At 41.9% G+C, this 15,697-nt stretch overlaps 1 protein-coding gene across 1 annotated transcript; it reads right to left on the bottom strand.

Annotated features, from left to right (window-relative positions):
* Positions 1 to 9,483: 9,483 nt before the first annotated feature.
* Positions 9,484 to 13,276, bottom strand: RPL14 (ribosomal protein L14). Its single transcript, XM_027587765.1, has 6 exons — positions 13,053 to 13,276; positions 12,441 to 12,542; positions 11,746 to 11,840; positions 10,164 to 10,263; positions 10,024 to 10,077; positions 9,484 to 9,815 (listed from the first exon to the last, which is right to left on the bottom strand). Exons 1-6 carry the CDS (start codon positions 13,053 to 13,055, stop codon positions 9,537 to 9,539), a joined length of 633 nt encoding a protein of 210 aa, XP_027443566.1. The 5' UTR covers positions 13,056 to 13,276; the 3' UTR covers positions 9,484 to 9,536.
* Between the last annotated feature and the right edge of the window lie 2,421 nt (positions 13,277 to 15,697).

Genomic DNA, 15,697 nt, shown 5'->3' with positions numbered 1-15,697 from the left:
AAGCACTTCTGAAAAAGAAAAGCAAAGCAGGAGGCATCACGACTCCAGACTTCAGGGTATATTACAAAGCTGTAGTCATCAAGACAGTATGGTACTGGCATAAAAACAGACACATAGATCAATGGAACAGAATTGAAAACCCAGAATTGGACCCACAACTCTATGGTCAACTAATCTGACAAAGCAGGAAAAAGTATCCAATGGAAAAAAGTCTCTTCAACAAACGGTGTGGAGAAAACTGGACAGCAACACGCAGAAGAATGAAACTGGACCGCTTTCTTATACCATACACAAAAATAAATTCAAAATGGATGAAAGAACTACATGTGAGACAGGAAACCATCAAATACTAGAGGTGAACACAGGCAGCAACCTCTTCGTCCTCAGCCACAGCAACTTCTTACTAGGCACCTCACTGGAGGCAAGGGAAACCAAAACAAAAATGAACTATTGGGACTTCATTAAGATAAAAAGCTTCTGCACAGCAAAGGAAGCAGTCAACAAAACTAAAAGGCAGCCTACAGAATGGGAGAAGATATTTGCAAATGACCTATCAGATAAAGGGCTAGTATCCAAAAATCTATAAAGAACTTATCAAGCTCAACACCCAAAAATCAAATAATCCAGTTAAGAAATGGGCAGAAGACATGAATAGACATTTTTCCAAAGAAAACATCCAGATGGCTAACAGACACATGAAAAGACGCTCAACATTGCTCATCATCAAGGAAATGCAAATCAAAACCACAATGAGATACCACCTCACACCTATCCGGATGACTAAAATGAACAACTCAGGAAACAACAGATATTGGCAAGGATGCAGAGAAAGGGGAACCCTCTTAAACTCTTGGTGGGAATGCAAATTGGTGCAGCCACTCTGGAGAACAGTATGGAGGTTCCTCAAAAAGTTAAAAGTAGACCTACCTTATGACCCAGCAATTGCACTACTATGTATTTACATAAAGAATACAAAAATACAGATTCGAAGGGGCACATGCACCCTGATGTTTATAGCAGCCTTAACAACAATAGCCAAACTATGGAAGGAGCCCAAATGTACATTGACTGATGAATGGATAAAGAAGACATGGCATAAATTTGCAACCATGGATGGAACTGGAGGGTGTTACGCTGAGCGAAATAAGTCAATCAGAGAAAGACATGTATCATATGACCTCACTGATATGAGGAATTCTTAATCTCAGGAAACAAACTGAGTGTTGCTGGAGTGCTGAGGGGTGGGAGGGGTGGGGTGGCTGGGTGATAGACATTGGGGAGGGTATGTGTTATGGTGAGCACTGTGAATTGTGCAAGACTGTTGAATTACAGATCTGTACCTCTGAAACAAATAATGCAATATATGTTAAGAAAAAAAGAAGATAGCAGGAGGGGAAGAATGAAGGGGGGGAAATCGGAGGCGGAGACGAACCATGAGAGACGATGGACTCTGAGAAACAAACTGAGGGTTCTAGAGGGGAGAGGGGTGGAAGGATGGGTTAGCCTGGTGATGGGTATTAAAGAGGGCATGCTCTGCATGGAGCACTGGGTGTTATGCAGAAACAATGAATCATGGAACACTACATCAAAAACTAATGATGTAACATATGGTGATTAAAATAACAATAAAAATTTTAAAAAAAAGACATGGCATATATATATATACAATGGAATACTACTCAGCCATCAAAAAGAATGAAATCTTGCATTTGCAATGACGCGGATGGAGCTAGAGTGCATTATGCTAAGTGAAATAAGTCAGAGAAAGACAAATACTGTATGATTTCATACATATGTGGAATTTAAGAAACAAAACAGATGAACATATGGGAAGGGGGGAAAAAGGAGAGGGAAGCAAGCCATAAGAGATTCTTGATGATGGAGAGCAAACCCAGGGTTGATGGAGGGAGGTGGGTGGGGGATGGGGTAGATGAGTGATAGGGATTAAGGAGGGCACTTGTGATGAGCACTGGGTTGGGTGTTGTATGTAAGTGAGGAATCACTGAATTCTACTCCTGAAACCAATATTGCCCTGTATGTTAACTACCTAGAATTTAAATAAAAACTTGGGGAAAAGAAATAGAATAGCTGTCACTTGAAAAAGTCTTTTTTTTTTTTTAAGATTGTATTTATTTATTTGACAGAGAGAGAGAGTACACAAGCAGGGGGAGCTACAGAGTAAGAGGGAAAAGCAGGTTCCCCGCTGAGCATGGAGTCGGATGCAGCCTGATGCGGCCGATGCGGGGCTGGATCCCAGGACCCTGGGATCATGACCTGGGCTGAAGGCAGACGCTTACCTAACTGAGCCACCCACACGTCCCAAAGAAGTCTTTTCTGATGTCCTAGGTGATGATCTTCCAGGCTCCCCATGCTTACCCCTGTAATGGTGCTTACTACACTGTTGACATCGGCTTTCTCAGTGTCATTCTTCCGAGTAGACTGTGAGCTCTTTTAGTAGGCACTCCAAAAATATTTACTAAGTGAATGAAATTTTTCACCTCTTAGTCAGCTTTTTCTGAAAATAGGAACGTTGTGAAAAGGAAATGAGACTTGTGTAAAGTGGCTGGAACAAAGAAGTGAACAAATTCTTGTTCCCGAATCTGCTTTTACCAACAGTACTTAGTCCATAGTAAGATCAAGTAAGGGCACTGGAGGATGTTTACAAAGTTCTAAAGGAAAATCATTTTGAATTTAAAACTAAAGAGCTAAGCTATTACATGGACATAAAATGTAATATTGTGATATAATAAAGAAATATTTATTTGGGCTTCTTCCCCAGTTTCTGGCATAGAATTCTTAAAACCTTTGTTATTTCTTCAGTGATAGGGATGGTAGGAACATCTTTTGTTATAACATTTCATCTTTCTTCCTGGTTCCCAACACAGGAAGCTTCTAAAACCCTTTGAATCTCTGGGGTAATAAGAGTGTCGTTTTGTATGCTAATGAAGACTGGTGGCTGGGGATCCTAAAGAGCTTCACGAATAGGGAGGGGCTGGTCGCCAGAGGAACCAACCATGTGACTAGAACTTTCACCCCCATCCCCTGGAGTAGAAAGGGGCTGGAGATTGAGTTGATGACCAGTGGTCAATGATTCAATCAATTATGCCTACATAATGATCCTCCAATAAAAACACTAATGGGGGGGTGCCTGGGTGGCTCCGTCCTTAAGCGTCTGCCTTCAGCTCAGGTCATGATCCCAGGGTCTTGAAATCGAGTTCCACATCGGGCTCCCTGCTCAGCGGGAAGACTGCTTCTCCCTCTCCCACTCCCCCTGCTTGTGTTCCCTCTCTTGCTGTCCCTCTCTCTGTGTCAAATAAATAAAATCTTAAAAAACAAAACAAAACAAAACACTAATGGGTTGGGGAGTTCAGAGCGCTTCCAGGCTGGTGAACACATCAAGGTGCTGGGAAGGTGATGAGCTGGAGAGGGCATGTGCACTCCTTGCCCTTTCCCTCACACCTTACCCTATGCACTTCTTCCATTTGGCTGCTCCTGAGTCGTATCCCTATAATAAGCTGCTAATAGTAGGTAAAGTGTTTTCCCAAGTTCTGCAAGCTATTCCTAAGTTATCAAACCTGAGGAAGGGGTCATGGGAACTCCGATGTATAGCTGGGTAGTCAGAAGTGCAGGAGGCCTGGGACTTGGCGATCAGCATCTGAAGTGGGGCAGACCCCTTAAGCTGTGGGGTCCAAACCTAACTCTGGGCAGTGCCAGAACTAAATTGATTTTGAGACACCTGGGTGGCTCAGTCAGTTAAGCATCCAACTCTTGGTCTCAGGTCAGGTTTTGATCTCAGGATTGTGAGTTCAAGCCCCAAGCTGGGCTCCAGGCTGGGCATAGAGCCTACTTAAAAACAAAGAACTAAACTAATTTGTAGGACACCCAGTTGGTGTTCAGAGAGTTAGAAAATTGGCTGATTTGGGAAAAAAACCTGCATGTTTGCTATCAGAAATGTAATAAAAAACATTTCAAATATATAAAGGAAAATAAGAATATTTTCAGACAAGCAAGTATTCAGAAAGTTCATCACTCATGAATGCTAACTGAAAGAAATACTGGAGGATGCAGTCTATGAAAATAAAAAAAATAAATTCATGAATCTAAGAGGAAGAGGTGGGACAGAAGCAGCGGTGGTAAACCAAGCAATTAGTAAAGGATATTAAACCAAATACATGTTGCCTATTTATTTATTTATTTAAGTAGGCTCCACGCCCAGCATGGAGTCCCATGTGGGGCTTGAACTCACAACCCTGAGATCAAGAGCTGAGCCAAGATCAAGAATTGGCTGCTTAACCAACTGAGCCACCCAGGTGCCCCACGTTGCCTCTTTAAATATTGTTCAGCGAGGGTGGGTAAAATATACTGATATTGGTTTAATTCTGTGATGAACAGTAACAGAAATAGAAGGTATGTGACTTCCAAACCAATTCAAGAAACAAGGGGTGGAAATGTAGGGGAGGAGGGGTAATACACCAGAGGTCAGCAGGTGGAAAACAGAGATGACAGAAGTCCAATTATAGGGTGATGAAATGCAGTGCACAATAAATGGCTTGCACTGATGTATGGAGAGACTCAGATTAGATTAAAAACAGTTGTAATCTATTTACGTGTGACACAGCAGAAACAAAATAAAAATGACACGGTGACACTGAAAATGAAAGGGTAGAAAAAGATCTATCAAATGACTGCTGACAAAATGAAAGCAGGTATGACAATATTAACGCCTGAAAAAAACAATTGGAGGAAGAAAGTATTAAAAGAGAAACACTTGTATTGGAAAAGAAGCTAATCCACATGAAGGTCTAATTACAACTGATCTTTATGTCTCTAACATCATCTTAATATATGTAAAACAAAAACCTGATAGAAATATAATTAACACATCCATACTTATAAATGGAGTTTTAACTCTCTCAAAATCAAATAGCCAAAAATATCCGATAGCCAAAAACGAAGAATTTAAATAATTTAAGTAACTATTTGAGTAACAATTAGTAGGATTGATATAACTATAATCAGGATTAACTATTACCAGAATTGATACAGATTTCTATTCCTTAGCTCACCACAATTACAGGATTTGTTTTATACAGAAGTATAGAATGAGGCCCATTCCAAAAATGGTCTTGAGGGCCTTGTAACACTCAGGTATCTGAGGTAAGACTTCGTGGTACTTGTCAGGGATGGTAATCTTCAAGACATCTATTTGAAGGACTGGCAAGAATATACCTTTGAAAGAAGTTGCAGTGTTATCCATTAAAACATCTCAGGATCTATTATTTTTCTGGGACTAACTTTACCTACTGAGGTAGAGTGCTATTTTATTATGAGAGAAGCTGTCTACATGATCATCTGCATAAATAATCCATTAGGGGTGCCTGGCTGGCTAGGTCAGTAGATCATGCAACTTTGATTTCAGGGTTGTGAGTTCGAGTCCCACATTGGGCATAGAGATTACTTTTAAAAAAGTCAATAAAAATCCAAGAAAACCAACTAAAAAAAAATCTATTAGAACTAGTAAGAAGGTCAGCAGTGTGGACACATAAAAAACTCATAGCCCTTTTATATCCACTAATGCCCAATTTAGAAAGGTTCTAGTTCAAAATTATGAGGAAAAACTGAGATATATACAAACTCTGAAAAGCATATAAGACCTGAGTAATTGGAGATATACCATGTTCTTGGATGGAAGTCAGTATTGCAAAGATGTGGCATGCCCCCACCCCCAACAGATCTATAAATGCAATGCAATCCTAAAATCACAATAGGACTTAAATAACTCGACAAGCAAATTCTAAAATTTATCTGAAAGTGAGGGGCATCTGGGTGGCTCAGTGGGTTGAGCTTCCAACTCTTGATTTCGGCTCAGGTCATGATCTCATGGGTCATGGAACCAAGCCCTGCAGTGGCTCTGCGCTCAACAGGGAGTCTGCTTGAGATTCTTTCCCTCTGCCCCTCACCCCACTTGCATGCACGCTCTCCCTCTCTCTCTAAAATGAATGGATAAATCTTTAAAAAAAAAAAGATAAAATTTATCTGAAAGTGAAACTGAAAATGTGTAAGGTTACCAAAGGAAAAAAATTTAAGATAACTCTAAGAAAGGACCTGCCTTAATGGCTAAACATAATGTAAAGCTAGGATACTCAGTGTTATATTGGACCAGGAAAGTGCAAATTAAAATAACATACTACTTTTCTCACATTGGATTGGCAGAAATGTAAGATATAAGGAGTTCATGACTGTGAGGCAGGAATGTCCTCAATGCTGATAGAAGTAAATTGATAGAGCAAGGTTACTAGATTGGTAGAACCTACCAAAGGAGTGATTAAAAACACACGCAATCTTCAACCCAGCAAGTGTACTGACTGGTAATGTGCCTCAAATAAACAATGACTCGTACAGAAGGAGGAATGTGCAAGGATATTCAGAGAATTAGCTTATGACAGACGAAAATTGGCACTATCCTTAAAGTCTATCAGTAGAGTTCAAACAAACCTCCACAATGAACTTCAGTAGGTCACTCGAACATTCACACTAGGGATTATTATGCAGAAGATAATTAGGTAGATTGATAGGGGCTGACTAGATAAGATCTCCAGATGTATTAAAAGAAATAAGTTGCAGAATACGCACAATGTAAGATTTGTGTTTAAAACAAGCAAACTCTATAATGTCTATTGTAAATGCAAGAAAAATGTCTGCAAGGACGTACACAGTGGTTTCCTTTGCAAGATACCATAACTGTAGTAGAGATAATCAAGGGGCCCTTTAATCCCAATTCCAATATTTTATTACAATGTAGATGTATTCATGATTTATTCTGGATAAATAAAAATCAGCTAGCTGACAGACCTAGAGGTAACTTTAATAACTCAGGTACTAAAAGATACCAACAGATGAGGGGTAAAGAAACATGTGAAGTAGAGAAAATGGAATTCAAGACAAATTCTTGTGGGGTGTCACAGTTGGGAGATACTGATTACCTGGAAATTGGAGGCTGCTGGAGGGGCAAAGGCTCTCTGAAAAGCACACTATCCAACAGCCTAATTTTGCCTAGAGGACAAGTTTACCTCACCATAATCCAACCCAGATTATCTAATGTGTGAACAGAACTGTTAGGTGTCGGGGATATGGACTTTGTCCTCACTCTATCCCATTTGATCCTTGCCACAAGGTAAGGCACATCAGGGTCCCTGTTCTTTAGATGAGGCTTATGTTAAGTAGAAGAGTGAGCTAGAGCTGCATGACAGGATTGAAGTTTAGCTCTGACTCTGAAATCAATATGCTCTATTTTCCCCACACTGGACAAGTGTGCAGTCCTCTATAATCAGAGTGGACTATTATGTGCCTTTGTATTTTATTTTTTTGTACCTGTGTATTTTAACAACTTCCTGATCTCCTCTTCCAACCCCAGTCCAATCTAGACTATGCTGCCAGATGGATTTTCCTGAGGACTACAACCTAGCTCAAAAATCTTTATTCTCTGGCCCCACCCATTGTATTTCCTACTCCTTTTTCAAGGACCTACTCTTTTCGGGTCACTTTCCTGCAGGTCCGCTAGACTGGGATTTCCAATTTCTGCTGTTTCATATTGCAGTACTGACTAGGTGCAGCGTAAAGGCAGCTTCCACCCTGAAGCTTTCTCATCCTCTGAGCAGACTGCACAGATTGGAGGTTAAGGGCCTTCCAGATCAATGGCAATCTGACAGCAGCACTCTCCCCTCTCCTCCATGAGCAATTTCAAACCTGCATTCTCTGCAATTCTACGTTCCTTCATCCCCCTTTCTCAGCATGTGACCTTGTTTTCTAACTGGAGAAATTCAGAGATCAGAGACCTCTGATACAAGAAGGCTGGTATGAAGGTTGGGAAAGTGGTGGACTGGCTAGAGAGACACCAGAACAAGGTGGCAGGTTAGTGTTAAGATTCATGAGTGTGACAAACCATTGAGTGATCTTCTGACAGCTCAACTACAAATTAAGCTTCTAAACCCACTTTTTTCCTCCTCATGCAAATGTTATCAATCCCTCTTCTCTAGGCTCCATTCAGTCCTCTTTCCTCAAAAACTGAATTCCTTTCCTCCAATTAGTTGCTTTTCCAGAAGCATCCAAATGTACCCATCACTCCTTTACAAAATTAAAACCTCCAAACTCCATGTAACACTTCTCCTTCCCTCACTGCCCTCTAACCCTCACACCTTGACAATAACCAACATACTTTCCGTGGCTTCCATGTCCACCTCCTGGTTTCCCCTCTGATCACTCCTTCCCAATCTTTGTCTCTGTCCCTGGGCAATCTTGAGTGACTGCTTACATACCATGAACCCCAAATCTGTCTTTAAGAGCTGTGTCACAACTATCCCGGATACTGCTATGAACCAGTCACTGGGCTGTCCAATCATGATTTACTTCCCTACTCCACAAAATTACACCACATAGGAGGAAACCAGGCTTGAAGATAGGAACATGCTTAAACCACACAGCATTTCAGCAGCAGAGCCAGCACCTGAACGCAGGTTGTCAGCACCTGTTATCTACCAGACTGGGAAGTCTGTGTGGTGCCTTAAAACTTGTATCCCTGGAGTAACCCTGCTCCAGCTCTCTTCTTCCACAATGAGCCCAAAGTATGAACCAGAAACTGTTAGCACATTTGGCTTTCTTACTTTCCTTCCAGCCCAAACCATGAAGGCCTACTTAACAGTGGCACTACTGCTTCTTGGTTTGGACCACTGTCAAGGTGAGGAATACTGCCAAACCTGTACCACCTTCGACCTTCCCAGTATCCTTTCCTTAAGATTCAGTCCCAACAGTATGACCTAAATCTGAGGGATCACCATTTGGAAATGCTCAATGGCTCGTTACACTCATATATCTAACACTAACCTGACACCTTGTTCTGGGGTCTCTCTAGCCAAGCCCACCACATCCCCAACCTACATACCTGCCTTCTTGTAGCTTAAAACCCCCATTTACCTAGACAACTCCCCACCCTTCAAGAAAGGCTGGGTAACCCCAAACTGCCTGCATTTCCCCTATCTACACTGCATCACTTGCTTATTAGTATCACTAAGCAAAATGAGTTTTGTCCCCATGAATCCCAGTGAGGCTCAGAAGCCAGCTTTTGGTTAGCAATAATAGGGAATAGTAACAGAAAAACTTTATCATACCATAGTGTTATTTTGTTTACTTGTCTTGGTTTCCTACAGTTTATTTTCTAAAGAAAATTTACTAACCTCTTAAGCATCAAAAGCTGCTGGGACTTTATAGGAAATATATTTGTACAAGGGGAAAAACTCACCCAGTGCTATAAACGATCAATTTCCCACGAGCATGCTAGTTATGACTTTGTGATGGCTTTATACTGAATCCGGACAGACCTGGGCTAAAAAAAACAATTCTCTAACGGTAACATTAACAATCCTATCAATCTGCTCCATAATCCCAACCCTAGCAATAGACTTTATGCCACAGATCAAGTACACTTGCCAGCATGTCAAAAAGAACCTTTATTACTTGTTTTTAATAGCCTCTTATACTCTTTATGCTTTCTTGCCAGATGCCTTTGGAGCAGGTGCTTTCTGAGCTGGAGCTTTCGGACCCTTCTGAGCCTTTGGAGGTGCTGCCTTCTGGCCTGCAGCTTTCGGGGCAGGAACCTTCTGGGCTGGAGCCTTCTTGCCTGCAGCGGCCATCTTTTTAGCTGGAACCTTAGCAGCAGCTGCTGCAGCCGCACCCTTAGCAGCAGGTGCTTTTTTAGGAGACGCTTTCAGGAGAGCTGCTTTTTGTAGCTTCCTAACTTCAAGCTTGATTATTCTGTTCCTCTGAAAAATTTCAATATAAGTTATTTATCATGTATGCACAAAAAAACTATTTTGTTGTTCATCCTATATGTAGAGAATATACATGCAAGAAAACAAACCTTATGTCTAAAACCCCTATGAGTTCAACTTTGATCTACCAAGCTTGGGCAAGCAGAATTACAAGTTGAGGGTTAGACTATAAAAATCCTGTATTAATTTCAAAACTTACCATTTTCTTTGCCTTCATGACTTTATAACGATCAAAATCTGTCATCTTGGCTTTCTGTTAAAAAATAAATAATCACTTATGCCACCTATCACCCCTCCAAAAAAGAAAAGGTCACAATTCAAATGACCCTAAGCCATTACCCTTTCTCTGGCTTCAATCTTCTTGGCCCATCTTGTGGCTGCCCATTTTGTATTGATATCTGCCTTCTGCCAGGCTTGTCGGACATACTTCTGGCGGGCACTAGGGACGAACCAAGAGCAGATTAAGACATCAGTTTTGAAGCCACACAGATCCAAGGAGAGCTTTGAGCCCTCTGAGAGCACAATTTATACTCCTTTAAGTTAAAAAGCATACGCAAATGATGTCAAAAGCACCTTTCTCATCCATGATACCTCCAGCCCTAGGTGACACCATATGCCACATACCACTTAGCACACTATGTCTTACCTGAATGTTGTTCACTAAACCAGGATGTCTTAAAATCTCAAACACATGATTTTATTTATTTTTAAAGTGAGCTCTAGGTCCAACATGGGGCTTAAACTCACAGCCCCAAGATCAAGAGTCACATGCTCTATGGACTAAGTCAGTCAGGAGCCCCTCAAACACACCATTTTAATAAAAAATGCAAACCAGCTCATTTTTCGTATTTAAAAATTACCTCTGATCTTGCATATAACATCACTCTACTGTAGTGGATGTACACAAAGCAATTTCCTTTTCATAAAGAATGAGGTAAAGCTAATCCTCAGGCCTTCTGTATAATAATGCTTAAAGAGATGTGGCCAAACGCCACAAAATCTAATTATAACCATTTTGAAGTTTCTTTCAAATATTTCAAGTATCAAAACCCTGCACGCTTAAGAAATAAATCAGTAGGACATATTACAACACACGTTCCACTGCGACCGTCTCCGACGGTCCTGAGAGTAACCACCACGGCGTTTTAACTTCCATAATCTACATCACATCAAGAAAGAATCACTACTGATTTCCTCAATTGCCTATAAGGAGTCGGGAATAGAACCTCCTTAGTAGCTATCAAAACAAGATGACGTACATCAAATACTTAATAACTGACACACACTAAAAGCTCAACTAACGACAACTAGTATTGTGAGAGAAAAGAATTAGTATTTTTGTTTTGAAGCTAAAGGTGACTAAAATATGTTTGGGGGACCAGAATTCCTTAGGGAGGTCTTTGTTGTGAAAATCCTGAAAGGGGGCAAGAAAAAGGACGGCAAATCTGGACAAAGACAAAGCCAGACGACTGACAGGGTGGAAAGATAATCACAGGACATTTAAAAAGTAAACAATGGCCACCTACTTTTATACTGAAAATCCCTCTTCTGAATTGCTCTTACTCTTCAACACTGTATACTACGTTCTCAAGAAACAAACAAGATAGCAAAACTTTTTTGAATTAATCTAAGCAAATTTTTTTTATTTTTTTAACTTTTTTTTTTTTAAAGATTTTATTTATTTGAGAGAGAGAGAGAATGAGAGATAGAGAGCACGAGAGGGAAGAGGGTCAGAGGGAGAAGCAGACTCCCTGCCGAGCAGGGAGCCCGATGCGGGACTCGATCCCGGGACTCCAGGATCATGACCTGAGCCGAAGGCAGTCGCTTAACCAACTGAGCCACCCAGGCGCCCCAATCTAAGCAAATTTTTCCCAGTATATAGGCAAAGCTGGGGGAAGGGTATTGGGTGTTGGATAGTTACCTGTGAGGGAATTTGAGGATGAAGTCAGTGAGCTGCATGCACTTGAAAGGCATAGCCTGTCTCCTTACCTGAGTGCAAGGTCCATCAACCAAAGCCTAGAACAAGATAACAAATCTCAGTGCAGAACATAATAGCAACCCAAGCAGATTTTCTATATATATGTCTTTTCAGAATCACCAAATCTCTACCACTTAAATGCTTTTGAGAAAGATAAAACTACTATTAGTAGTGTACCCTATAACCTAACTACATGTAACTTACTGGACAAAAGTTTTTAAGTCTTTAATCCTTATGTTTCCAACAATCAACGTTATGTTCATTCACAATCTTTGGTCAATCCCTTAGTTTGTGGTCCTCAAGTACCAACAGTAGCATACAAGGACATAGAATGCTATGTACCTGGCTTTGTTCTAAACACGCTTTACACAGAGTAACTCATTTAAACCTCACCAATGTTTCAACCCATAATTTGTTAAAAGGTCTGCCTTAAGTGACAGAGGTAATACTCAAACTCAGTAATATTGGCCAACTTCTAGTCTGTGCTTGAAATCCTCATTTCGCACTGCCTGTCTCCTCAATGGTAAAATAAACCCACCACCCGCAATATTCCTACCTTAGAGGGCCGTTGGGAAAATTACCATCTATACTGCGTATCAGTCATAGCATGTGAAATTGACACTTTCCCTGACACTTACCCTGTTCTGATCAATAACATCTACAATTGCGACCAGCTTCCCAGCATGAGGCCCAAAGGAGACGTAGGCCACCCGGCCAACCTCCACGAAACGCCTGAACACCTAAAATCGAGGGGAAAGGAGAGAATGAGACTTATTAAAAATACTCGTTTGTTTATAAGGTTTTGCTGTTCAAAGGCAGCGTAACTAAGTATACCGAAAAAGAACGTTGGGGGAACACGCCCAAGTGCCACGGCACGACCTGATGGATGGACGAAATACGCAAAGCCGGCAGCGGCAAAAGCCGTGTTCCCGCTGGCCTCCAGGCGTATGGGGCCTCCAAAGCCCCAGTCCGGCTGGGCCCCGGTACGCCCCGGGCCGCTCCAGCTTTCTAGCTCTGGCGGCCACGGCGCGCACGCGAGGCCCAAGGCTTGCCGGGCCTGCACAGCCCTCCACGCGCTCGTCGGCCGCGCGCCCGGGAAGCTCCTAAACTCCGTGGTCCCCCCGCCCAGGGACCCTCACCGCACGCTAACTAAGATCCGACGGGGGTCGTCCCAAGCTTTCGTTTCCCCTACCAGGCGGAAGTGGAGCGGCATGAACACCCTACCAGGAGACCCACACACCAACACTCACCATGTTGGCGGCGCTCAGCGAGAAGAAAGAAAGCCCGCTCGGCCGTGCGCATGTGTAGAAGGCCGCCCCGCCCCTGCGATTAACGAGTCGTCGACGTGAGCACCGATTGGTTGGGGTCGTACGTGCATACGCGCACGCACGCTCACTGGGAAAACATGGCGGGAGCCCGTCCAAGGTTTGCTAGCTTTTTCGCCGTAGCAAGCAGTGAGGTTAGCGTTGGTGGCACGGCCTGTCTAGCAGAAGGCAGGTCATCTCTTAGGACTTTAGGGTGAAGAAGCGCACAGAAGCTATGCCTTTCATTATAACTGTATCCACATTTCATTTTACTTCTTGTAACGTTCTTCCGTTTTTCCTTCCATTACTCATAAGTATTTCAGATTTTGGTCTAAATGTTGTTACTCATGGCTTAGTACTAGATTTTTTTCTCTAAGTGATCCCAGCAATTCTGTTAACATTTTATTTTAAAGTAGTTAAGACTTAAAAGAAAAGTTGCAAAACTAGTACAAATAATTCCCATAAATGCTTCTTAGATTCCCCAAATATATACATACTTATGTATGTGTATATGTATGTATTTATTGAAAGAGAGAGAGACGGCAGAGGGAATTTATTTATTGAGAGACAGACGCAGAGGGAGAAAGAGAATCCTAAGCAGGCACCACACCCAATGCAGAGCCCGACCTGGGGCTTGATCTCACAGCCCTGAAATCATGAACTGAGCAGAAATCCAAGTCTGATGCTTAACGACTAAACCACCCAGGCACCTCTCCCCAGATGTTAACATTTTATGTTTGCTTTATTGTTCTATCATTTTTTAAAAAGATTTTTATTTATTTACTGAGAGAGAGAATGATAGAGAGCATGAGAGTGGGTAGGGTCAGAGGAAGAAGCTGACTACCTGCCGAGCAGGGAGCCCAATGCAGGACTCCATCCTGGGACTCCAGGATCATGACCTGAGCAGAAGGCAGTCGCTTAACCAACTGAGCCACCCAGGTGCCCCTGTTCTATCATTTTTTTTCTGAATCATTTGAGAGGATGTTAGACATAATGTTCCTTTATCTCTTAACAGCCATTTCCTAAAAAATGAGGACATTGTCTTACATAATCAGTACAGTGATCAAAATCAGGAAAATTATACTACCATAATCTATCATTTATTCTGTAGTTTTATTCACATGTTATCAGTTGTCCCACTTATGTCCTTTAGTGCAAATAAAGAAAAATTTTGTTTCCTGGTTCATAATCTAATGGAGGGTTACAAGTTGGAAGCTGTCATGTCTAGTCTTAATATCTATAATGGTTCCTACATCTTTGTCTTTCCTAATACTGACATTTTAAAATACAGGCAAATTGGCTTATAGACTTTTTTTTTAAACTTTTTTTTTAAGATTTATTTATTTATTTATTTGAGAGAACGAGAAAGAGAGAGAGAGAGTACATGAGAGGGGGGAGGGTCAGAGGGAGAAGCAGACTCCCTGCCGAGCAGGGAGCCCGATGTGGGACCCAATCCCAGGACTCCAGGATCATGACCTGAGCCGAAGGCAGTCGCTTAACCAACTGAGCCACCCAGGCGCCCTAGACTTTTTTTTTTTTAAAGATTTTTAAAATTTATTTATTTGACAGAGAGAGACAGCGAGAGCAGGAACACAAGCAGGGGCAGTGGGAGAGGGAGAAGCAGGCCTCCCGTCAAGCAGGGAGCCCAACGCGGGGCTCGATCCCAGGACCCTGGGATCAGGGCCCGAGCCAAAGGCTGATGCTTAACGACTGAGCCACCCAGGTGCCCCTATAGACTGTCTTTCAATATGGCCTTGTAGTTTCCCCCGTGATCAGATCCAGATTATGCATTTTTGGTAGAAATGCTGTGCCCTTGATGCAAAACATAAGAATACACCCATAGGATATCTCTTTGCCTAAATATACAGTGTTACCTTTCATCGCTGGATTAAGGAGATCGTTGTACTGGTAATTCCCAAATGTCTTTCAGTCCTTTCTTCTGAACTCTATGCCAGTATTTTCCAGGACTGTTCTACCAGCCTCCTAAATGACCTGCTTTCCCCACTGCTTCCCTTAATCTATTCTCTGCTCATCAGACATAGGGATCTTTAAAAAAAAAATAAATCAGATAACATCACTTCATTGTTAAAACACTTCAGTGGTTTTCTACAGTATTTTCAAATAAAATCTAGGGGTGCTCAGATCATGATCCTGCGGTCGTGGGAAAGAGCCCCACGTTGGGCTCCCTGCTAGGCAGGGGAGTCTGTCTCTCCCTCTGCCCCTCCTCCTGCTTGTGCTCTCTCTCAAATAAATAAATAAAATCTTAAAAAAAAATAATAAAATCTAAACTTCTTACTCTAGCCTGTAAGGCCCTGCATCATATGCTCCTATATTCAAACACACCTGTGCCATCTCTCCTTTCCCATTCTTATTGTGCCTCAGCTACATTGGTCTTGAACAGGCCAAGTTCTTTCCTTGTCTATGAGTTTTTCACATGGTGACTCGTCCTGCCAGGAATGCTCTCACCTCTGTTCATACTCAATGCATGGCAGTGCCAACCATCTCTTGTATTTTTTTCCAGATATCTCTTCTAAGAGACTTAACCTATCACATAAAAAAATAGGTTAGTCCCCTTCCTCCTGTCTTAGCTC

The sequence above is a fragment of the Zalophus californianus genome, chromosome 1 (assembly GCF_009762305.2).
Source record: "Zalophus californianus isolate mZalCal1 chromosome 1, mZalCal1.pri.v2, whole genome shotgun sequence".
NCBI classification, from domain to species: Eukaryota; Metazoa; Chordata; class Mammalia; order Carnivora; family Otariidae; genus Zalophus; species Zalophus californianus.
Note: the sequence above shows the minus strand (reverse complement) of the source record. Positions and strands in the feature narration are given on the sequence as shown.